At 38.8% G+C, this 26,087-nt stretch overlaps 1 protein-coding gene across 4 annotated transcripts in view; it reads left to right on the top strand.

The window, feature by feature from the left end:
* Nucleotides 1–26,087, top strand: part of ripor3 (RIPOR family member 3) — a 57,071-nt gene that overhangs the window by 8,847 nt on the left and 22,137 nt on the right. For 3 of the 4 annotated variants that reach the window (XM_004547359.3, XM_004547363.3, XM_004547360.5), the window contains exons 2-4: nucleotides 6,624–6,716; nucleotides 21,915–22,013; nucleotides 25,607–25,762. In XM_004547359.3, coding sequence (XP_004547416.2) covers nucleotides 21,916–22,013; nucleotides 25,607–25,762 — 254 coding nt within the window. In that variant the 5' untranslated portion in view covers nucleotides 6,624–6,716; nucleotide 21,915. Of the gene's footprint in view, nucleotides 1–6,623; nucleotides 6,717–20,572; nucleotides 20,858–21,914; nucleotides 22,014–25,606; nucleotides 25,763–26,087 lie in introns of those variants that run through there. The other variant, XM_004547361.3, reaches the window with a different exon arrangement.

The following is a 26,087-nucleotide window of genomic DNA, read 5'->3' on the forward strand; positions in this document are numbered from 1 at the left end:
GCTTTTTTGTCTTCAGATAAAACTGTTTGTTTAAACCCAGCTGGTAACTCTTGCCTGTGAGAACAATGTGTAGAAAATCATTTTGATGTGTCGCAAATTTAGGCGTCCCGAACAGTCAGGCTCACACACACACACAGCTCTGCCATATTTCCTGTCACAAGTCACTGCGCAGCGCTGACTAATAAACCAAGAATGCTTCAAATCTTTAAAAATAAGCCCTCTATTTATGTCCCCAAGGCTAATAGTGTTTTTATTGATAGTCAGGCATCTATTGCTGCACTCAGGGAGAACTTTTATTTACTACACTTCTTAATTTATTAGTAATTATGAAGTTTCTGATTAAAACTCGTAAAATGTGAGGAATCTCATTTCAATTAATCGGTAATTTGGAAGCACGAGTGCTGTTGGGGCTATAAAAAGGGAAGTTATTTCATACAGGATGTCTTATTCACCCATTCATTAATGTAATCACTTTTACATCTATGTGCTTTCTAACATTCATACTCCAGTTCAAGCACTTTTTTAGCATCATTACTGTACGTGCATTACTACAGTTTTGAGATACACAACAGTGTTAGTGATTGTTAATTCAATGACACTAAGGTTCACTAAGGTTCTAGTAGGTTACATTAAAACATATGATGAGGTTGTAGAAAATAACATAATGTTGAAGAGTTAAGAACTCGTATCAGTATTTGTGACCCCTTACAAACAACATTAATGTCAAGTTGGGACACTTTTGTTGCATTTGTTTGTGAGTTTTAAGCAGTTGCTCCAAAGAAAAAGTTATAATTTAAACTTTAATGGTTTAATTTTAAACTACAGTCAAACACCATTATACTATGGTATTATTATATTAATACTAGTACTATTCCACACAGAAAGAGCCAACATATTTGTGTCTCCATTTTCCCTCTAATCATCAAAAACTGTCACATTTATCTGAAGAACTTTTGGAGAGGCCTGATCTTTGCTTTGGGAGCCACTTAGCTGAATGTCATTGCTCTAAGCTGAGCATCATTCATACTTTTAGGTATGAATAGTAAGTCTTTTGTTTTTGTTTAAAGTTTTATAGAGCTTATTTCTCCTGCACACAGAAAGACATTAATATGCTTTTTTCACTCATAAACTCTGGACAACCTGCTGGAATCAGTTCTGGATATTTTCGTTAGTGATGCAGCAGGAAAAGCAGGGAACCTGTGAGTCAGGTGAGGGAGCTACCTGGACCAGTTAATATCTAATTTGCATTCTCACATGTCGCGTGATGTCTAGAAAGATTTGGGGTTGCAGTTCATGTGTAAAAACAACTTAGCGTACATGGACCTGACAGCATGCTCGGTGAATTACAGTCCTCTGGGGTCCAGTCTAACAAGATGGCGCTCATCAGTCTGATTCCACGACCTCTTAAAAATTGCAACTGTAGAATAAGCTGTGAAGCAATAACTAACTCTGACGTTCGGCTCCACAGCAACTTTTATTATTTTACCAGAGTTCAGAGCTACAAAATTACCTCACTGCTCAGACAAGATAGACATTATACATAAAGAAAATGTGTTTTTTCAGGTGGGATTTTTAACACTTTCTTGAGTGTTTTACTTCTCTTTAACTGTCCTCAGTTTTAAAGTTTTAAAATGTGAATAACAATAATAATAAAAAAAGCCCAATAAGACGAGTTTTATGACTTTTTTAGGTTGGAAATTATTGCAGGAAACCTCTGTAATTAGTCAGTAACCCTTCTTTTCACTCATTTTTATGTTCCCACAGTTACAGAAAGCTTTTAGAGCTGAGCGTATACGTCGGTAACAGCTGTATAATGGCCACAGTGCTGAACAAAGCACACATTGTACCTTACATTATAGTCACAGTATAGCGCAGCAGTTTGGGCGCTAATGCTGCCATAAACCTGTCTTGCACACTCATGCACAATTTCAAAGAAACAAGCAGAGCTGTGAGTGGATGTCAGCCTTTATTCTTACAACAAAATAAAATAAAAAATCTATAAACTTCACATTGCAGCTGAAAACATCCAAATTAAATTGTTCTAGTGCTTTCAAGAATGCTGTCAGGATGTTAGTAAGCTACAAAAAAATGAAGTAAGAGACCAACAAATTGGTCTGCATGCATTTGTATTGTTTCTTCAACACCAGAGCTTTACAAACATTTAAACCAGCATTTGAAGCCTGTACAAATACTGTAATGATGTTATGTCTTTAACTACACAGACATGATGCACAGACTTGGTTGGTTGTTTTTAAAGGCTTTACAATAATCTTCAAGCCCCACGAGTCTATTATAACAAAACACACTGCAACTCCCCACCTCCTTCAGCACAGACAACCACTCAGGGTCAAAGGTCAAAATGATGATATTCTCCTTGACAGGTCAGCAGTTTCAAAAGCGTTCCAAATACACTGTGGCTATGAAGATGAATGTAAAGGTCAGTCTCATGCTAAGTAGAGTGTGTGTTCTGTGTTTTCACAGCACTACGCCTAACACTGACAATATGATCATAATATCTTTGTGATCTTTTGTGTCCATATGGAGGGGTATGTTTTATTTTAATCATTTCTAAGCATATGGCATGGAGGCTTTTCTGTTTGCTGATGATAGATGATAATGTGTGCCTCTGTGTTAGGCAGATGGACAAAAGCGATGCATGGTGTACTCAGCAAATTTATCCAGACGACTCAGTAAACCTGCTTCTCGAAGCTGCTTGGGCATACAGCGTCTGCAGAATTCATATTAAATCTAAGTGAAGCTAGAAGTTAAAAAATGTCATGCTTTTTTTCCTTTATGGAGGTTACAGAATCACATGGCAGCACTAACAACCACAGCACATAGTAAGCTTTTTTCACCTTTTTTTTTTAAAACAGCATGTGAACTTCCTCTGCAAATAGCACCTATACTTTTTATTTCATGCATCTCTGTTCTCTGTGATTGAGTGCCAGTCAATTAGGCACATGTGCTCACTATAGCAGCCTTTCAGAAACCTGGTCATGACTGCACATAGATAAGAAAGCATCTGTGTTTTTGTTGTACCTGCTGAGGAGAAAAGAGTTAAAGTGAAAACATCTCTTTGCTCTTGCTTGACTCGGAGATACAAATTACAGCTGATCTGAGGTTAAATGAATAACAAGTGTTGTGTTTTAGGTTGGATTGGGAGCCTCGATGCCCCCCACAAGTCCCATTTGTCTGAGTGAAATGCTTACAGCCTCAGGAGGCAGAACAGGAATTTCCATTTCATGCTTGGCTGAAGTTCCAGATTGGCCAAGCTTACACCACAGGGCCCTTTCAATGGCTTACATTATGACAAGTGAAATCAATCATTTGAAAGGAAAAACTGTACTAAACGCCTTCCTATATATCAGATCTGAATATAAAATCTGAAATTCCTGATTTCTTTAGACATTTACCTCCATGTGTAATAGAGGAACTGGAAGTGACAGTGACATGATAGCGCAAACATAAGCTCAGATTAATGCGTAGGGTTAGTTTCTCTTATTCACAGTAGCTAGCGTATGGCTAGTGTCAAAGGTGTTTCTGTAGGATTATTAGAAGAGGCTAATGCTAGGGAAATATTCTCATGGTTAGACGAACCAATGCAAAGCCTCCATTTGGATTCATTAAGAAATTATGATCACCATTTAATTCAGAGGAGTCAATAAAATAAAATAACGGGTGGCCGTACCTAAACCTTCAAACCTGAAAATGAACTGATGAGTGAAGTGGACACCAACAGAGAATGTCATTGTATTAAATAACAGCCAATTAGTCATTACACAAGTTTTGAGCATTTAAAAAGAAGAGGTCAAGTCTCCACCTGCTGTCTGTGTGAACGTATGAGTGTGTGCGTGTGTGTGTTTGTGTGTGTGTGGGTTGTGTTTTCTAGCAGAAGTTGCTCCCTGCTGGACTGAACTCGCTGGCCTCACTCCCTGCAGGGCCACTGGGTATCAAATACGACACAACAAGTTCCCACTGTGATCCTTATTCTTATTTTCTTTTGTGTGTGTGTGTGTGTTTGCAAACTTTTCAGTACTTTTCAGCACTTCATATTTTCTCTCACGAACCACGGTTGTTGTTGTTGTGTTTCAAAAAAGTTTATTCAGGTGAATAGTGTCATGGTTCATTGTGATGCAGGTTCATTAAAATTTAAGCTTATCTGTTAGTCATCCAACAATCAGAATGATGATTTTATCTCTGATTGCTCAGTCCACAGGCGTGTGTGTTTTTGGGCACACACAAAAAAGCCTATAAGCATGTGAGATAGTCAGATCCTTATGTACAAAGTACTGCATGAATAAGGCTGATAATGATTTGTATTTGCACTTTAATTGGTCAAATAAACTGGAAAGTACAGCCTTAATGCAGCCATTTGTCATTTTAATTAACATGTTAAGTGAAATAAATCTTTGTTAATGTAGCAGAATCCAAACTTGTTTAACTTTTAAGGCTGATCTCTAGAAGCCTATTGCTAACTTTAAGTCAGTGGTTTAAAGTTATTGAATCTTAAACCACAGTAACATCTGTGAGACCCTTTGGTGCCGTAATCTCATGCAAAGTGCTTCCTTCCCCATCTTCTGCTAAAATCATCAGACTGTGTGGACTCAAAGTGCTTTATTCTGCAGGCTACAAACCCTTAAATAAAAATATTTTTTTAAAAATACCTACACTGTCTTTTTCTGCTCTTGGTTCTGTATGATGTCAGAGAGAGCAAGTCTCACTAAGATTGTTCAAGTTTCACAATTTAATTCATAGAGGCCAAGAATACAAAATAAGGAAACAGAAATGAGCTCCTTTCATTAAATAATTGCATGATGGCACAAACATAAGTTTGAATGCAGGTGCTGGGTCCATATGTGCTTTTTACATGTACAGATTTGAATTACAGATTTTGTCTTTACTCAGCACTGAAAAGCAGGACTGGTCTTGTCATTAAAACAGTGTGATATATCACAGCTTTAAATTCTAACAAGCTTCCACCGGTAGTTGAGGTAAATCTCAGTCTCCTGCCACAGGACCCTCCGGTATCATGTAATACATCTGCTATGAGCATCTTTCCTTCCACGTTTTGTTGAATCTATTAGTGTCTTAAATCAACAAACCAGTGTCTGCAGCATATGGAAAGCTAAAACCTACAGAGGCAGTAGACTCAACACAGAGTCAAATTTATCTCTAAAGATAAAATACAACAGCTGATAAGAATTTCATTTGTTCTGAAGTAGTTGTTATATAGAGGCACAAACACGCACAGAGGATTAACATACAGTGTGCAAACATAAATTTATACTTGAACTGGAGAAGAAAAAAATAATCCACGTTATGTTTGTACTGGAAAAAGTGATAGAAAAACGTGTGATTTTGCATAAAAATTGAAACTCTACATTTGTGCGGTGTGTTGTTCAGCATGCTTGGAGCTCAGTTTAGGTGGTGTAGACAGCCAGTTTAATCAAAGAGGAATACTGTGGGGAGTTTGTATGATTACAAACCCAGAGCTTTTCCACATCTTGTCCTCCTCTTCCTCTCATATCCATTTCTTTCTTTTTGTGTCCCTCTCATCAAAGATCAAAAAATGTGAAAAGAACGACAGAGAGACACAAACTAGGAAATAAGAATGCAGAAAAATGGAAATAGTTACATTTCACTCTTAGTTTAGTCCATATAGACTAAATATGGATTCCCTCTTGCTTTCCACTCACCTAAAAAAAACTTACTGTAGAAATACTGGGGGTCTGTCAGGTAAAGAGGGATAAACAAACAATGAAAAACATGTAGAAAAACACAAAACTACATCTGAGAGAGCATTAAAGACCATTAAAGCTCATGGTTGGCCTGAAGTCAACCTCCCCTATATTTCTAAAAAGAAATTTAACGATTTGCAAATCATACAGCAAAGTTCAGATTAAAGTTTCATTGAAGATTTACAGTTTATTATAGCACTTGGCATATCATCTTAAGGAAAAAGCTCTAGCCTTGTGCTGAATTTGACACCAAAGATATCGTTGGGTCAAAGGAACCCACTGCCCTGGTTTAAGTTATATTTATACAGTAGATTCTAGTTTATTCACATAAATGGTAAGTTTTACACACACACAAACAAGTCATTGAGTTCCACAGGGTTCTGGTCTAGGACCAATACTTTTTATCTTATGCATGCTACCTTTGGCAATCTTATTATAATATACTGCATACAGTTTAATTGTAGACCATACAAAGCTTTAGTTACATATATGACAGCAAACGAAACAAATGAATATGTTCGGTACAAGGAGATTATGTATAACATTGCAACAACTGACCAGACCAAGTGAAGTGCTCTGAGATTTTCTGAGTTCTATGTTGGAGATAAAGAAATATAAACTTAAACGACATCTATTGAGTTGATTTCAGTGTTTGTGGTGAAAGAACTGAAGCGGTTCATTTTATTTTTCAAACAGATTCTGCCTTTTCTGAGGTTCAGGTCAGCTTAAAAATGTATTCATACACAGCTACTGTGATCAGAAACAGGCATTTGTGGATTGTTGATCATGCATGAAAACAGCAGTGCTTTTAAAGCATGACAGTTTCATTTTCATTCTACACTTTACGGCAGACTCCAACCTTTTTTCATTTTCTTATTGTTTCAGTGTTGTATGAAGATGCGGTGACAGCAGCTGGAACTGAGCCCTGACAGCTTTACAGCTTGGACGTCTCCAAAACAGACAAAACAGGACAACAAAGTAAGAACAGAAAGTGGCAAACTGGCTCATGTTAAAGCTTTTTGTCAGTTCACGATAAATCCTTCTTCTATCTGGATCCTGCTGCTCCCATGAACAACTGGAAGTTAGCCTGATAAACATAAACAGCTTGGATTTAAGTGTAATCCACATCTGGATGCCAAAGTTATCTTCGCCATTGCTCACATAGTTCCACACCAAGCTGTTTATTGATGAACATAATCAGTTCATCAACTGGCCGGTGCACACTGATGTAAACAGTCACTGTGTGTGTGCACATCTGTACAAGTGTGTTGGGCCAGACAGATGTTTTTCATCTTTTGAAGATCAAGTCAAATGTGCACGCAAGCATGCCTTTGTCTTTGGCAGGGTTGTGTATGTGTGTGCTGGAAAGTACAGATGTTTGTATCTTTGAGGATGTAGAGAAACCAGGCAAGTGTGCGTGTGTGCGTGCGTGTGTGTGTGCGTGCTCGTGTACATGGATGTTAGTCCAGATGTTTGTATCTCCACAGGAAAATAGAGATGTACGCTGTGTGCGAAAGAGTTTATGTCAATAGATTTAAGAGATTAAATTACTTCAGTCTTTTAATCTTTGCCCTATCTCGGTCTAAACACACAGGAACCCTGGATATCACCGCATAACACAACACACAGCAGGGAGAGAGGGCTGGGGTTGAGCGACAGGCACCAAGAGAGGACTTAGGGAGGTCCACAGAATGAGGTGGAGGACAAGTCAGTAGTCAAAAGGAAAAGGAAAATGGGAAATATTCCTAAAAGTTACCAGTGTCAATATAATAATAATAATAATAATAAACTTTATTTATAAAGCACACTAAAAAACCAAGGGAATACCAAGGTGCTTGACAAAAATAAAATAGGAAAAGGGAGATGGGAGGGAAAAGAGAAAGGACCTGGCACGTATCAATTATAAAAACCTTGACAATCATAAGATATAAAAGTAGTTCACAAGCATAACGGATAAAAATGTACCAACGCACACCAAGTGTTAACTAGGTGGAAAGGCAAGATAACAAATAAGTCTTCAGCCGTGATTTAAACAGTGGCATAGAGTCAGACGCCCGAATAGCAACAGGAAGGTTGTTACAGCAAACGCGCGGTCACCGTGAGACTTCAGCCGAGAACGAGGTTGCTCCAGAAGAATTTGGGTAGCAGATCTAAGTGCTCTGACAGGAGTGTGTAACCTGAGAAGCTCATTGAGGTAGCTCGGCGCCAAATTATTAATGGTTTTGTAGGTGAAAAGTAATATTTTAAATTGAATACGGTATTTAATTGGAAGCCAGTGCAAGCCAGCAAGAACAGGAGCGATGGAAGAAAACTTCATATTTTATATTATTTCCTGATATAGAAGTTGTGTGTCTTCATTTGTCTTCTTGGTGTCTTCACATAGTGTAGTTTTGTTTTTTAAACACAGAAGACTACAATCAGATTTCTGTTCTTACTGCACTCCTGCAGCAAATAAATATAACTGTATTTTTACTTGTCACAGTGAAAATGAAAACAAAAGAGAAACTCAAGCAGACACTGCAACTGCATCATATAGATAGGATGCCAAACTATCCAACAAAGGTACAAAAAAGAGATCACATCCATCCATCTTCAGAAAGACAAAAGAAGAAACATTAAATTCACTAGCTGGGCCCACGTCCTCAATTTAGGTTTGACAGTGTTTATAGTATTACCTACTATAGTACTATAGTATTACCTACTAGGTGAATGCTCGGACATGAATTAAGCTTCGGTTTGGGGACTGCCAACAGCTCCCAGGCCTGGCAGGTCCCCGTGTACTAAATAGGAGTGAAGAATTTAAAGAACTGAGAACAAGGAGGGAGGGAGGGTGGGGCACGTAAACGAGAATGAACAGTTTGCAAAACTGGGAAACCTATATAGATGACAACCGGAATGAGCATGTTTGGAGAACTCTATGCATCCATCCATCCATCCTCTTCCATTTATCCAGTTCAGGGTCACTGGGAGATTGGAGCATATCCCAGATCACCGGTCTGTCACAGGGCTAATGCATGTTGAGAGACACTTGTTACAGGCCTTCAATGGGGTCTGTTTTTAAACTGTTTTTTTAACAGAAAAGCAGAGACAGGAGACATCAGTTGCGTTCGGTCTGCAGGCTCTTCCTCGTCTGATTTATTAACAGAGTTTAACAACGTCCTTTTCTTTTCATTTAGACACACACATTTCGCTTTTAACAACACAAACATTCAATTAGGTCCATAGCTCAAACCCTTTTGGTTACCTTGCACTCTCACAAGAATAAACTTACAAAATAATCATTGTATATGAACGTCCTTATTTACAATAAATCTGTAACCAATTTCACTGCATTTCAGCATCAAAACATTTCTGTGCAGCACCACTAACACTGCAATTAACCCGCTTATGTCACCTTTATACTTTTCTTATACTTTAACAGATTCAAACAATATATTACATTTGTAACCAATAAACAAAAATATTCTTCCCTTGCTCACAAACAGTTCACAATCATCCACAAACAGTATACATCAGACTATTTACATTTGACACATAAGAACTGGGTAGGTCCTAATCAACTGTAACTTCCAATAATGCCAGGATAAAAGAAGTGTCTAAGAGCTCCATTTGTCACAAAATAAAACAGGTAATAAGACCAGCTGCCTATTTAGACTACGAGTGAAATGGCGGCTGCCATTACAAATGGCGGTATAGTTAGCTTTCTCTCAATCAGTGAAAACACACTCTCTCACAACATTTGCGGTCTTTAAACTAAGACAGAAAAAGGTTTCTTGCCTTTATATGTACATTGTGGTGAGCAAACTTGAACTACTGACCTGTTTTTTTAACAGAAAAGCAGAGACAGGAGACATCAGTTGCGTTCGGTCTGCAGGCTCTTCCTCGTCTGAGGCCGAGACGCGTTGCAACAGCCTATCGCACTCACCACTATCTCCCCCTTGTGGCAATGCCACGCAATTACATTGTCCATAACGCTAAATGAAAAGTGCAATACCACCATAAAATCAGGTCTTTTACATCAAAAACAATTCACAACAAAATTACAATTGTGACCATACACTTGTGGGCGTCACACACTCATATTCATGCCTGTGGCCGATTTCGAATCTAAAGTACCGTTATGTGATATTTTGTTTGATCAAACATGTTACTGTGGTGACCTGTCCAGAGTGTACCCGACCTCTCCCCCTGTGGGAGGCAGGATAGGCTCCGGCCTCTTCCAGTGGAAGAAAATGGATGGATGGATGTTACTGTGTCAGGCGTGGCAGTAATGCAGCAATTAGTTGCCTCCTCTCAAAAGGACAGTTCTGGGTTTGAGTGTAGCGGCTAGGTGATACATCTGTGTGGTGTTTTTATGTTCTCCTGGAGTCTGTGGGTTTCCTCCCGCAATCCAAAGACATGCTTGTTAGATTGGCAGACTGTGCCCAGGGTGTTGCCTCAAATGAAATACATAATGTATTTAGGCTGGATTTAGTTGTCTCCTATTGATTAATCATTTCCATATGAAAACATCTGAAATACAACAGATCACTGGGTTTCATAATAATTTTTTGCCCATGTTTTACTGCACTGTGGAAACAAACATTGTCTTCAAACCTTTATTTCATAAGCAACATATTTTTGAACTATCTTCCTGAAAGGTTGTTTTTTAATAATTAGCTGGTATTTTTTTATGTCAATATGTAATAAATTCAGTGTTTTAAAAAGTTTAATGTACTTTGGCTCTAATTAAAAGAATTACGAACTTTCTAGTTGAATTTCAGTTTTTAATGGGGACAAAAAAAAAGAGACTTTGTGAAATGGGATGTGTGAAAAATACTCAACAACCAATTTTTTTATTTTGTGTAAAGTTTGTTTCACGTTCTTAGGTATAAGTTGTAGTTTACAGTTAAATCCAAAACATTCAATCAAGAGTAATGCTTGTAGATAAATTAGCAGGAAAATGCAGGGTAAATAAGGCAAAATGTTGTCACGACTTTCTACTAGTATTTCCCAACTGAGTATTTTACCCCCACTGACCCCCTCGTTAATATGTGTCGCCATCTCTCTTTCCTAACATGCCCATCCCTCCTCTGCTCTGCAGACTCTCTAACTCTAAACAGTTTGACACTTTGACAGAGCAGACTGTTAGCTGATGTCCAGCTCCGTGCTAATTCACTCACTTTTAAAAACAATGGTTCAAATGACCTGAAAACAGAAACCTCAGCATGTGGTATGGACACGAGGGACTGATTCTGCTAAATGATTAGAAAATTAGTCACCGGCAATCGTAGCACTGCGATGCTTTTAGATGTTTATGTTATTCAGACTCCTCGCCAGGGAAATGGCTACACACCAAAACAGAAAAGTGTGACATATTTACCCTGACATAATTCTCTCTTCCTTTGTTCTCCACCCTCTGATTATAATGGGAGAATTTATGATGTCTCAAGCCAAAAATTCCCCATGTGGATGAGTCGGCCAGAAAACAACCAGATAAGTCGATTTTGCAAGCAGGAATTACTCAAGGCTCGATTATTAAGTTCACAATTAGGTGGTTTCTAATGGGAATGGGAATCATTGCCTGTAAAATGTATGCTGTAGATGGAGGGGAACTCGGCACCCATGGAGCATTAAGTTTTCTAATGTGTGAATATTTGCAAAACTAAACCTGATCAGGTAGTTTTTATACCTACAGCAAACCAGAGCACTCCACCGGTTTATCTGATCAGTTATCTGAAGTGGAGACACACCCATCTGCGTGTAGAAACCAGGAAAAGATATGATAAATTTTTCTGTGAGGACAGATTATTGTGATAGTTTAGTGCTTCCTCTTTCTCCTAAAACCATAGGATCATGCTTGGCATCAGAGTGTACCCAAAATGTTTTGTGAAGAGCACAGAAAGATAAACAGTGGGGGATATTGTGTTTATACTGTGCTAGTTTGCTTTGCCCGTTGGTGGCTGGGTTCTTTTTTCTTTACAGAAAAAAAACATTTTTCCCCAAGTGGATGTGGGAAAAATGCTTCATTTTGTTTTTATTCTGTAACGTCTTTATTCTCTAACATCCAGTTCACCACTCCATCACAGGGAGAACACAAGGAGTCAGACAATCATTCATGCTCACATCCCCAGTATCAGACCACACTGTTTTGGGTTTTGCCACAGCACGGTGTAGATGTTCGAGGAGCTGCAGCAGTCTGCAGCAGCACAGCACTCATTACATTACTGAAGCTTACAGGAGACAGAGTAGGTTAAACACCCAGCAGCTACGCTTGCTATTTTAGGAATGTCATGAGCTAACAGTGTGTACGCATGTGCACCTCCATCCAGAACAACATAGTTCTTCACCCTGGGGGACATGAGTCATCTCTGACCTCTGACCCCTTCAAAAAGAGCCAGCCAATTACATTTCAGCTGGAAATGAGCCAGTAGTGTCAACCAGTGTCAGTGATGATCTAAAACCAGACATAAACAGCTTAAGTATTAGCAAATGTTTCAATTTAAATAGAAGATAATTAAATGTTTCAAATCCCATCACACTATCTTTTTTCTCATCTTGCTGAAGAATCTCTTTCATCTGCTGATTTATCACAACTAACTGCACTAACACAACATTCACAGATTCGTAGGTTTGCTCTCGAGAAGATAAATGATTCTTTGTGGTTCTTGTTTACTTGGAAATTGGATGAAAATCCCCGAGGAGCATTCAAAGTAATTTAAAGCGCTCCTCTAATTATCACGGATTATATCTGAGCCAGAGACTGTTGGGAGTTAGCAGAGGGTGGGGAAAATGATGGAAATATATATTTCTATATAAGAAAGACAATTAGAAATAAAATAAATAAATAAAGCTAAACAAAATAAAGAGGGCAGAATGGAAGAGTAAAACTAGAAAACATGTTTTCTCTAATGACTAATGCACAAGAGACAAGACAAGGACTGAACAGGAGAAAACAGAAACCCGCACACTAACCAGAAAGAGGTCTCTAAACAAAAGGCTTAAAGTTTTGCAAAGGTAAGATTCAATTCGTTAAAAAACTTACGTGAATGACTGCAATGTTTGCAGTGATGTGCATGTGTGGCTTCTTGTAGGTTATAGTAGGTATGCACCTCAGCTGTGTTCAAAAGTCATTCTGGAAAACACTGAGAGCTTATTTTGTTGTGTTTGAATAAGAAATTGTCAAAAACTATAAGTTTGTTTGTTTATTTACCTTTTCTAAATAAAATTTGGCTCACGTGGTTAGAAGACAGTTTGCCATGGAATCGCTCTCCTTGTCCTCATCACTCGACCAAAGTAAACTTGAAAGGCCCTCAGTTACACCCATTCAATAGTCTAAATTAAAAAGTTTGTTGAGATGCTGACACAGTGAGTCAGCATCTCAACAAAATTCAGCACCACAGTCAGAAATCTCTAAATGCCAGAGGGTGCATTTTAATAACAGATATTGCATCATCTCAGTGCTGGGATGGAAGCATGTCCATGTCATGTGTTGCAAAATCTGTGGAGCTACAGAAGAGGTTCTGCCAGAGAACCTCCTCTAATACCGCATGCACCCCGACATCCTGCAACTGTAAGTGATGGTTGCAAAAAATTAGCAAATGCAATTCAAATTCCGCTTTTTAGGCCTCCTGAGAAAGAATGTGTTCATAGGATGAGACATGCCTATGGTCCCATAACTCTTCAGGATTTCCTATACATCCCTTACAAACGTGTCTTATCGATGGCGCTCGCTTTTTTCAGTGTGATCGACAAAAGTAACAGAAGACTACAAAGCCAAACCCGAGTGAATGTGGAAGTGGAAATGAGCTTAATTACGGCGAGCAGAATGAGAGTGATTACCAGTGAGCACCAACCACACTTAAAACACGCTGTCAAACAACCACACCCTGCAGGGGAGGAAGAGAAAGAAGGAAATTAAATCCTTCTGAGGTTTGCATGCAGTTTGGAACTCTCTCTGTGTGTGTGTGTGTGTGTGTGTGTGTGTGTGTGTGTGTGTGTGTGTGTGTGTGTGTGTGTTTGGCATGGTCACAGAGCTGTTAGCTTGCAGCAGACCCTCACAAGGGGCCTGCACATCATGTGTGGTAGAAGACACGCACATATACACACAAGCAGACACATTATGTGTTCACATCCACACACACTTAAAAAACATACAAAACATACAAAGGCCCCAACCTCCCACCTTCACACTGCATGGGACCCAGTAAACCACTTGCAGGTCACAGCAAACTTTTTAAGACCAGATGGCACCCCAGCCTGGTCAGATATGCTCAGATACCACACACACACACACACACACACACACACACACACACACACACACACACACACACACACACACACACACACACACATTTCTCCCCCTTTGTTCCCCTTCAAATTGTCTTATCTGTTGAGGAATGTCTCTCCCTCATTTCTCATTCAAATCACATTCCAGACATAATTTATTCTTTGTTCTTTTCTTGAGTACAAAACAAAACAAAACAAAACCCAAGCCTTTAATTACAGCATTTTCTTTCTTATTTGATTAATATAATTTTCCACTGTTCTCAGTTTCATTTGCTCAAGTTGTTCCAATAATTCATTTTTCAATCACAGTGAAACGTGTAGATTTTGATTCCCAACAACAGCTCCAGCAGCTGCAGTCAGTGGCCTCCAGCTAACAAGCAGCTAATTAATCATTGAAGAAATCACTGGTGTGAGGCCTGGCTGAATGGAAACAGAAAGGATTTAAAACTGATCATAAAATAAATAAACAAAATAAGAGTGCAAATAATGTAATTTCATGAATAAAAACTACAGATGAGAAATAAATTGGGCTTGTTTGTGTTTTTTACAAAAGAATAATGTGGGCGAGGCTGATTAGCTAACTTGATAACAACTTGGGTTTCACACATTCATGGGCACTGTATTTATATTCTGTAGGAGCAAAAGTGATTAGAAAATCATACGCTGGGGAAAAAAATCTATAGTTTACCCAAGAGATAAGAAAGAAACAGCGAGGTTGTTGTCGCACGCAGCTCCTCATGACACAGGTCAGTCACTTTGTATTTCAGGTTTGATGCAGCTCATTTACCACAGCTACATGAACACAGCTATCCAAACACAATAAAGTATAATTAACATTTGAGTTTAAGTTTCAAGCAGATTGGATCACAGTAGCAAACTGATAATAATAAATGATAACTGATAATAATAAATTATAAATTATTTATAATAATATAATTATAATAATAAATTATTTATAATAATAAACCAACTAGAATATCCATTTAATCTCTACTGCTTATCCAATTCAGGGTTGCAGGGGGCTGCAGCCGATCTCTATCTGTCTTAGGGCAAGAGGCAGGGTACACACTGGACAGGTCACCAGTCTATCATGGGGCGAACACATAGAGATGACTACTCACACGTAGAATCATCAGTTAACCTAACACTAACTGCATATCTTTGAACACTCCAGGCGCCGGCCTTGTGCTGAATTGAACTCAGGATCTTCTTTCTGTGAGGCAACAGTGCTAACCGGTACCGTGCTGCCATTAACTAACTGGCTATAATATTATTATTTTTAATGTTTTAATTAAACCTCTGCTTCAACATTAAAACTTTTTGTTTTGGAACAGCGGTCGTGAACGTACAAGTAACAAAGGTGGTCAAGCACACAAATGAATGCCTCATTATTTTTAATCTTTAAGCTGTAGAGCAAAATGTTCAGTTTCGTTTAATCGGCATCAGTTTTTTGTTTGATTTATTTTATGTGCTAATTACAATTACAGATGTGTCGTGGTTAACACATTTGGTTGAAGTGAAAGGTTGTTGGTTTGACTCCAGCTGGAGACACAAATCCTTCAGCATAAACCTCTGCCAAAACAAACATGTGAAGCTACCTGCTATAGCGATCTTTTGTTGCAGGAAAGTATTTTACAAGAAAATACAAATTTTTATGGGTGAATGTGTTTTATGTGTCCACATGGGAGCAACAACTGTAGAGAAATGATTCAGCAAGAGGTTCTGCTAGAAAGTATTACTACATATAACGCCCATCCTGTGTCCACGTCCTTAATGGAGTTGAACATTTGCCCTGTCGGGTGGCCGCATTTTGCCTGTCAGAGAACTGTCTTTCTTGTTCCTCTTGCTGCTAAAGTAGGGAGTAGAGGTGAAAAATAAGGACCTAGCAGGCTGGCCCATACTCACAATTACTACTGACTAAAAAGCACAGCAAGGTGCACATGCAGCTTTATAAATCAGACAGGAAGAATGCACATTCATATTTCTGTCTCAGCTTTGGTCATGAATCTGCACAGTTTTATGTGTCACAATTTGTTTCCACAGACTGGATCTGAACTTTTTCCAAAAACTTTAAAAGTCTTCTCGTGGATGTCCAATAAAAATGCAGTTTTATTGTCATGTGGAATGTAGAATTACTGTCTAACATCGCTCTCAGTATGCCAGATTTCTGTTTGTCAAACAGGCCACTTTCAGCCATCTAAGGGTAAATCTCAGGCTCGAAATAAGTTTTAAAATTAAGAATAACATGTGCAGTCAGAGCATACGAAGTAGGCCAGAGCGTCAGATGTAGCTTCTTACTCTTCTTCTACTCTGGCTCTACTTAGGCTCTTTCTCACTGTAAACACTTAGAGTCTATGTATCGCTTAAACTGGCAGTTGCAACATCCAGCAGCCTCAGCTGTTCATGTCAGTGCGACCCGGATCCCTTTAAGCAGCACATTTACAGAAGTTCAGGGTGTGTCAGGATTTTAAACATTGTTAAAGGGGATCTGGGACATTTCTTGTCTGTGTGATTTTTATATTCTCCACAGATGTTCAGCATTTAACTGGTTTTTTGGGATGTATCATATTACGCCGTTTAGAATTATAACTCTTCTTCGGCCTCTAGTTTTCTTTTTCCAACAATGATCTAATATTCCGTTTTTGTTTCTTGTTTAAGTTTCATTATGCTTCACTGTGCATTATCTTTTACTATCACAACCCTGCGTCCTCCCCTCTGTAAGTCTGTCTTTTTCTGCCGCACATGTGGTTGATGTTTGGTGGTTCGAAAGAGATCAAATTTAAAGTTTAGAAAAAGTAAAAAATGCAATTTAATCAGACTAATCTGAAGGTTTTTAAAGATGATTTTTGTGCTCTTTACTAATGTTGCGTGCTCAGCCAGCTGCTGTAACAGAGCAGACAGGTGGAGAAAGGTGTAGTATGTGACTACTGAAACAAACTTTTTGCTTATGCTCGGTGTGTGTCACATTCTTTGCCTGTAACAGCTGGTTAATGTGGCATTCAGCCAGAGTATATAATTCTGCTTCAAACTGAGAAATGACAAACACTCTCCATTTGTCATTTCTTAAAGCATCCACTCAGCTGTCTGTTTCTTAAAATGAGCTTTAAAAATAGAAAGAAGAACAAAGCTTTATAGTAACTGTACAGCAGTGCAATATGGCCCTTCAAATGCTAATGTAGAGTCTTAGCTTAGCAGCAATTTTTATTTTTATTTTTTTACATTCATACAGTGTCAAAAATCCACCAAAAATAATGTGCACGTGCATATCTTCCTACTTCATGTAGTACATCTTTTCCAACTCATTTATTTCAGCAGTTATTGCATATTTGTTAACAACTTAAACAGTCTTTAAAGGCTTCGTAGGCATTGTGTGTTGCTTTTCTTTGCTCCTTTGCTTTCCTGTTGGTCAGTTTATTCACAGATATGAACTGTATGTGTATCAGTTTTAACCCCAGACTGTTTGCCTCCATTCGTCGTCGCTCCATTTGTGTAACTTGGTGTCTCGCTGCGCTTCATTCTCCACTCCTCATCCCCTGTGTCACCTCCTTATGTTTTTTACTGCATGTTGTTCTGTGAGTTATGGTTTCGGGTTTTGTTTGTTACTAGTCTTCCCAGTTTAGGTTTATGTTTAGTTCTGTCCTCGCCTTTGTTATTTTCACCTTCTACAATAAAGCTCCCTCGCATCACAGCAAGTGCCTGCATTTTGGGTCTTTTCACACAAACACCACACGACTGCTGCCGCAGCCGTGACATGAAGTTCATTTGTAAAACAAATTAATACTTCTGTTTAAAGCCGACCTTTTATACTTTTTTTTATTTTCTGTCATACCTATCTGGTCATAGTGTTGAATGAGCAAATCAAACATGCCGAAAGTTTTAAATAATGAAGCATTGAAATCTGCTTTAGTAGAGTCCAAGGACAAAACGAGAGCTATAATAAGCATAATTGGCCCACTTCAAGCCGCTGCATGTTGTTGAGCTGTCTAACCTTGAGGATTACCTTAAGGACAGATTTAGATTTAAGAGGCTAGAAACATACTGAAAAATATTATCCTTGTAAAACAAAAGACACTTCAACTTCCTCTACAGGGAAAAACCAAGTGTGTGTATATATGTGTGTGTGCATATGTGTGTGTGTGTGTCTTGGCTAACTTTGGTTCATAATGATCAGACCTGGATTTCCTATCCCCATCTGTTAAGTTTGGTTGCTCGGTGACTCTGTTGATGTTGGCATCAGGACCACAGTGTGAGTTTCACATTCTGGGTCAGGACTCCAAAGTGGGTTAATCTGAACTACTTACATTGGCAGGGTTCAGTATTTCTACCATACTATTGGTTCAAACCCTTGCCACAGGGTGCCAAACTTAGTGTGGATGAGCTTGATTTAGTTTTATGAAGTTTTGATCTCCCATACCTCCAGTATTGTTGCACGTGCTCTTTTCCAAGTGTTTTAAATGCATGAAACATTTAAAATTCACACTCCGGCTTATACGGTGACCCCGAGAGGACAAGTGCACTTGTCCTGCAAAAGCACCCAAAACACAACAGAATGATTTTTTAAGCCAAAAGAAGAAGAAAAAAAATGATACAGCAAAATAGTAGAGCTCCTGGGGACACAATAAAAGGGCGGGTCAGTGAGAGAAGTGGCAGAAAATGTGAAGAGACTGTAACTGAGACAGACTGAAATGAAGTGGAGGGTTCATCTGTGTCACTTTCGCAGGTGTTCTGTCACATTTTTGTGTTAACAAAAACACTTCTGTTGTGTTTGTGATTTTTTTTTCTTTATCTTTTGCAGTGTTTTTCTATTTCCTGGTGTTTTCTTAAGCTGCAGTGTGCTCGACCTCTCAGGGCCACCAAAGAGGCTGAAGTATAAAAACATTCAAAAAATATTCAGTATTCACCCACAAATGCTGACTTTAAGTACTTTAATTATATCATACACTCAGTTTCTAGTGAGCATGTTTTCTTTCATGATTAATTATTTGAATAAATAAACCTAAAGCTGCATTTGACTCAAAACTATGGCTTCATATTTTTGAGGGATGAAGAATAATTTTTTGAGATAATCACATTAGCACATGCATAAGATCCAGCATTTTATGATAATAGTATCACATCTTAGACACGCTGAAACAGCCGGATGCTTGTAGTTAAGGAGGTACAGTGTGTCATCCACTAATATGATGATTAGCATTTTGCCCCTGTGATGCATCCATCCGTGTATGATGGAAGTCCTGTTTGTGTGTGTAAAATAAAAAAAGAGTGTATAAATATATGTTTGTGTGACTGAAGCAACAATGACTCAAAAATTTGGCTGAATGTAAATCTCCATCTAAAAGTGCATAAACAAAACATGATAACGTTCAACAGATCAGTTCAGCAAAGTCGGATAAAAGGGGCAATTCAGCTCTACCTTATCAAATTTGGGTTGTTGGTAATAATAAAGTTCAGCCAAACATCTTTGTGGTTTATTAACATGCTGAATAAGGAGGTTTGCACAATCATACACAGATCATTGCATAAAGGCTGTTTAGAAGAAACGGCTAATGGTAAAAATATAGTCATGTTGTTGTTTTAGCTTTAACTAGACTCGCTATTTGAACCACATGAAAGAGCCTGAGCAGATGGCATCCAGACTGTGTGTTTACACACAGTACTCTTCTATAAAACCGACTGACCTTTTCACTTTGTCAGCCTTTATTGTGTTCTGTTAGTTTTGTCTTTACTGCCGTAAAGGAAAGGCTCTTTCGGTAACTTAGCAAAATAATCTTATTTTGCCTCTGTCTTATTTCCTGGTGATGCAGCTATAAACATTTTCATAGACATCAGCACTGCGACGCGCCGCGACACTACTAAGGAAACACAGGGAGAGCCTAACACACAGCAATGAGGGACAACGCGACACTGACACAGAGAAAAACAGGGCTTAAATACACCGGGGAATAACGAGGGAATCAGACACAGAAGGAGAGCACAGCTGGGGAAAATCAGAACTGACGAGACAAGGAAGCAAAGCAGGATACACTCACATGAGACACAGACCTTCAAAGTAAAACACGAAGTATAACACTGAGACGCAAACTTAACATGGTGGAGACAGAGCAACTAAGAAACACAGAGACGTAACCATACGGCAGAGAACTCTAAGAACCAAAAGACTAGAGATGATCAATAATACACAGAGAGAAATACTAAGCATGGAACACAAGAAACTAGACTCGAGGGAGTAACAAAAGACCAATGATGAGAGCATAATTCACAGTACAAAGTGACAAAAAAACAAAACAACCATCAAACAAACAAACACACACCCCACAGGAAACTCAAAACACTTCAATCAAAAACCCAGGACCGTGACAAAAAAAACAATCAGGATCAAAACAAAAAAAGGCACTGAAAAACCAAAGCCCACTCTACAAGACACTTGGAGAGGTCAAGGGATTTCTGTGTATATCACAGGCAGTTTAAACCTGTCAATCAACATGTTCACACCCCTAAATTAACAGGAACAAAGCCTTTCCTGTATCAGGGTATAAATATGCTTTCTATGCCTTTGGAGCCAGTAACAAGAGGCCATTAGAGGAACTGCTTCATTTCTCAGCTCTGCAGGCTGCTGTTTGGTGTATATGTGCACTGACTGGGTTCATTAGCAAAGTCGCTGCAGCTGAGCAGAGGGAATGAGAGCGAAGCTCATGCAAACACAAAAACCGAATGAACACTTTCCTCATCATAACCAATTTAAAATCATTTTAAACTTTAACAACAGATTGAGACAGCTGAAAGAGGAAAAGATACTTTTCTGTCTACTATAGAAGCAGACATTTCTATAGCAGATAGTGGAAAAACAGGTACGTTCTTGTCATTTAATTGTTTAACTATCATTAAATTACTTAACACGTATATTAGACCACCTCTCACAAAAACAAGAAGACAAAGTACTTTATAAATCAAACAGAAAATAAGATTATTTATCAGCCAAGTAACAAACTGAATATTTTTATACCTGTATTTAAGCCAGCAGGACTTTAAGCATTGATTCACACTGATTCAAGCATAACAGCGTAGAACTAGATGACTAAAACTAATTTTTCTGTCAGGAGTGCAAAACAAAATAATTGTTTTGTTTTTTTTCTGCTTTTTTTTCATAAAACATTGCATTTAAAATGTACTAATGTTAATTTAACGCCATTGTGGCATAAACCTTATATTGAATGGTGCACACTGTAAGTTATTGATTTTATTTCCATTTTCTGAGATTGTTCAACCCGAATCTACGGTGTGTGGGCGAGCCAACAGACCAACGCTGCCATACTTGGAGTATAGTGAATATATAAGCGTCCTCCATCTGCAGTTTGTGCACATATTTGTGGGTCCGGTTCAAGATGTTCTTTGGTTAATTTGTCCCACAGATGTCGGTGCTCTGTTTCCTGTTTTGGATTGTCTGAGAGTAAGGGTGGTCTTGTTGATTTAAATGTTCGCGTGAGTGACTGTGGAAATAAAGAACATCAATTTAAAATTAACAAAGAAAAAGGAGGAAATATTTCTTTTTAATTCAAGTGACTTAAGATATTCAGTTTTTTTGGCTTTAACAAACAGTCTTACACATCCAGTTACTAATATAAAGAGTAAACAGTGACAGATCCTTTCTCAAGCAAACGTCTGTTTGGTCTCAGCTCTTGTCGCTTGTTTGGTTTGATCTTGTTTCCAATCATTTCTGTTATAATTCTACTTCCAACATTAGCGTGGTTGATTTCTTGTATCGTAGACCTCATGTGATTGATTTTGTGACTCACCATTATTTAGGATTAACTTGGAAATATAAAGTGGTAATATTTGAGGGTTTGGGATATCTTTTGTTAGCACGTGTCTCCTCATTGGCTAAAACACCTCTTATTTACTCTGCAGGATGTCAGTGAAGCTGCGATTTGACTCTCCCTCAGATGGAGGCCTGATCCACAGAAGCCGCTCCTTCACTGGATTCTCTTCTCTGACTGGTCGACAGAGGTGAATGACACTTTCCTATTGTTTCAACCAATAAGAAAGAAATCTGTGTAATAACGACTAACACTGGTTTACAATTTAGTCTTAAACAACTAGTAAGAACTAATTGGGTCCTGTTATCTAAGTGGATCTTCCAAAGGATGTCCAAAACATTCGCTCACTCTCAGATATTTATGCCAGTTTTAAAGAAGTTAGCAACTGTTTATTTAACAAAAGAAAAGGTTTTTGGTAAAGATATCAGAAATGCTCCCTTTCCTCTCTCATCTGGCTGCAGGGGTGTGTCTGTCTGGGTTTGACTGGCAGAGAAATAGTCAACAAATGTGTGGTGTAGCTACATATCATGGGCAGACAGTGTGTAATTAGTGTTATTTTTTTAAAGAGCAAAAACCACAGAGGCGTCTAAACTCTGTTAAGTGTCATGTAGAGGTATTGGTGCTGCTAAATGTGCTGTAGCTATAAAGTACAAGTGTTAGGATTTAACTACTGAACTGGCGAACTCTAAAGCAGAATACTGGGAGAATCACACTGTTTAGCAGGAAGGTCAAACGATGCAGTGACAGATCAAGGACGTAGCTGGAGCACAGGGAGAAAACGGGGGGAGACTGGCAGAGAAGGCAATCTTTAAATGTCAGACAATCTGGTGAGGGGTGGGTGTGAGAGCTGGTGTTTGAATGCAGCAAGTGATTAGTCGATTGTCTTCAGGTGTGTCTGCAGCGCCAGTAGAATGCCACAACTGTTGAAAGGAAGCACAGATGTAAGAATAGAGATGGGAAAGTTGAGGGAAGGGTGTGGTTACAGAGATGACAATAGACAGAAGGACGAGCAAGTGGATGCTACAGGTGCACATTTTGTGAATGTTACGAGTAGTTTGGCCACTTTAACCAGCCCTGGTTTGTCCCTCGTGTTTATTAGCATGCGTTGAGCTCATCAGTGTGAGCATTTATTTGGTTTAACGATAAATAGCCAGCCATAAGGCAGCTTAAAGGACAAGTCTGTTTAAGGACTCGCTTGTTTTACTTTTGGTCTCTCTCTCCCTCCCTGTTGGTCTTCTTGTCTCGTCCTCCTCTGGGAAGAGTCTCCACCTTTTCTTCCCTGCCAGCAGCCAGCTCGTTTTCTCGGGAGACTTCATGTCAAGCAGCAGACGGAATTATGGAAACACCAGTGTTGCCATTATCAACATTCACTATATCATTATGAATTGATGTAAAGAAATCCTCAGTCAGGGGGAAAAATCCTGACATTGCATTATGAAATAATGTTTTATCAATAAAATTTAGACATTAAATGAGTGTGACAAGGATCACGTTAAGTAGAAAAAGTTTTATAAAACCGAGTGTCAGCAGTGTGAAGCCCGAGTTTTTGACTTGTACAGATACTGATCTCATTATGTGAAACACTGAGTCTGAATCTCTGTAAAAGAAAAACGTGCCGCTGTCTAAAACAAAACAAACAGAAGTTTGTTGGGAGAAAAATGTCTGAGGAATTGTTTCGATTCTCGTAGCTGTCAGGATAAATGGGAAGAAAAAGAATTTTAACTTTGTGATTTTACAGATATTAACTTTGATACTGTGATCATGTTATAAATCATCCCTCTGTTGAACTGTTTTTCTCCATATAGTGAAACAATGAATGAGAGAAAATAAAAACATCACGTTGTGTGGAGGGAATTCCCTTCACCCTCAGACAAGTCTGTTCTCCGCTGATGGGCAGGCAGTGAAAGCACCACAGACTTTCAGATGTTATTTGCGAATGAAAGAAGACAGAGTGATAAACACCCAGATGAAAACTGTCAGTCCCCCAGAGAGGCCGAGAACAAAATGTTGTGTTAAAAAAAGAAAGCAAGCAGCATTCCACTTCTCTGTGTGTGTGTGGCTGTTTATACTCTATACACACAACACAAACATCCACACATTTTTCCATCCTAAACACACATCCCCCATCCGATTCTCCATAAATCTTTTTTTGTATTCACCATAGTGCACAGCAAACATATCAAATGTTTAAATTCAGAAATTGGACCCAAAAAAATAGCCATGTTTACCACTGTGCATCCCCTCTTCTTTTAACAACAGTCTATAAATGTGTGGGAACTGAGGAGACCAGCTGGTGGAGAGGAATGGCGCCCATCTGGTCTGATAGACGTTTCTTTCTGCTCAACAGTCTAGACTGCAGGCAGCCCAGTTCAGCACCTAGGCTCTTCTTCTGCAGAGTCATGCTGTATGCAGTTTGTTTGCGATTGTCTTCCTGAAGCATGAAAAGCCTGCCTAAAAAGATGTCGGTTGGATGGGAGCATATATTCATTTCTGAATTATGGATTAAACCTTGATTCTTTTTTTTCCCCAGTCATTATGTTGTAGATTTGCTGCTGTACTTTTGGTCATTGTCCTGTTGCATGGCCGTGTTGCAGCTAAGCTTTAGCCTGAGACAAATGGCCCCTCATTTGACTCTGAAATAGTTTAATATACAGAGGACTTGGCCGTCGACTTTGAGACTGTAATATGCGCAGGTCCTGTGCCTGGAAAACAAGTCAGAATCATCCACTGCCCATCACTGTGCCTGATTGTTGGTATGAAGCAGTTGCACTGATATGCTGTATTTGGTTTTTGCCAATCATGGTGCTGTGGATTATGGCCAAACATCTGTTAGTCACATCTATCCAAAGAACATTGATCCTGATGTCTCTGTGATTGGGTCGGATGCAGCTTTGCAAAGCTATGTTAACCTAGCTCTTCCCTGAGTGTTGCACGGTCTGACTTTGGGGTGAATTTACTGGGACATCCATTCCTGTCTTGAATGCTTTCTTTCTCACAGTACAATGATGAACTTCAAAGTGTTTGGAAATAGACTTAATCCTTTTCCAGAATGATGGCCTGAAACAGTTGCTTCTTATTTAAGATCAGTGTTGATCTATCCTCCTTGGTATTGTATTCACTCACACTTGGATCACTACTTAACCTCCTAATTCCTACGCAACCTGTAAGGGTGTCCTTTTTCACACACTGCTGCGCCCATTTTGGCTACGTTTTTATTAAATAAATAATGACACGGTGTAATATGTCATACTTTGAGGCTTGTATTTACTTAATTCTAAGACCAGCTAAGATTACTATTTATTATGTCCTGATCTATAAAAACCTTAGACTTGAAACTGGGTGTGTTTTCTTGTTACCATGTTCATGGTCATTCACAAACTTGACATTTTATTTATTGCACAGACAGTCCTGAATCATATGGACCACATTTGAGTGTGTGGGGTTTCCTCCGTATCAGACAAAAAACAGGTGGTAAACCTACACTGGTCCAGACTTTATGCTGGAGGGCCTTATAACACACTCCCACTAAAGGCTACCTGCTTGGATCCACACTTAATGTGGATTGTAGGGGCTGGATTAGATTTGGGCCAAAGACAGGAGTGTTAATATACAGGGAACTACATGGGAACAGATTTTACTGATGAACACAGTTGAAAATAAAGAGGTAGGAATATAAAAAAAACTCCAACAAGCTCTTTTTGATAACAATTTATGTAACTACAGATTCTGATTTACCCTGTAAAAATGTTGTTATGACTATTCATTCACTTTCTCTGTTTTCAGGACGTCTTCTGTTCGTAACTCTCTTCGCGTCAAAGCCATGACGGGAAATAAAGCCAGCAGGGCGCCCGTCTCCCCCCGCAGAAGTTCAGGCGCTATCTGGTCTCTGCAGCCGGAGCAGGTCGGCAGGGTTTTTCAGGCACTACGCAAAGGACTCAAGTATGTGTAGTACTGCTGAACTTAAACAAGTATCCCACTAAACATTAAAGTACAAGCAGGCAGTGACGTACCCAGTGCTATAATACTAAACTTGTCCATGTCTCTGTAGTGTTTTAGTGTTGCAGCTGGTCAGCGCGAGGCTTGTTTCCACCTCCTTACATTTATTTACTTGAGTGGTTCCAAATCTGTGGTTTGACCCTTCAAAAGTCCACAAGATGAATAGGAGGCAGTCACATTTATGATTAATGATCCTTTAACAGAGTAAAATTGGTTGAGTTTTGATATTTAGTTTAATTTTTGCAAAGAATATTTTACGCTGTCAGTA

This window comes from Maylandia zebra, linkage group LG5 (assembly GCF_041146795.1).
Source record: "Maylandia zebra isolate NMK-2024a linkage group LG5, Mzebra_GT3a, whole genome shotgun sequence".
Lineage (NCBI taxonomy): Eukaryota > Metazoa > Chordata > Actinopteri > Cichliformes > Cichlidae > Maylandia > Maylandia zebra.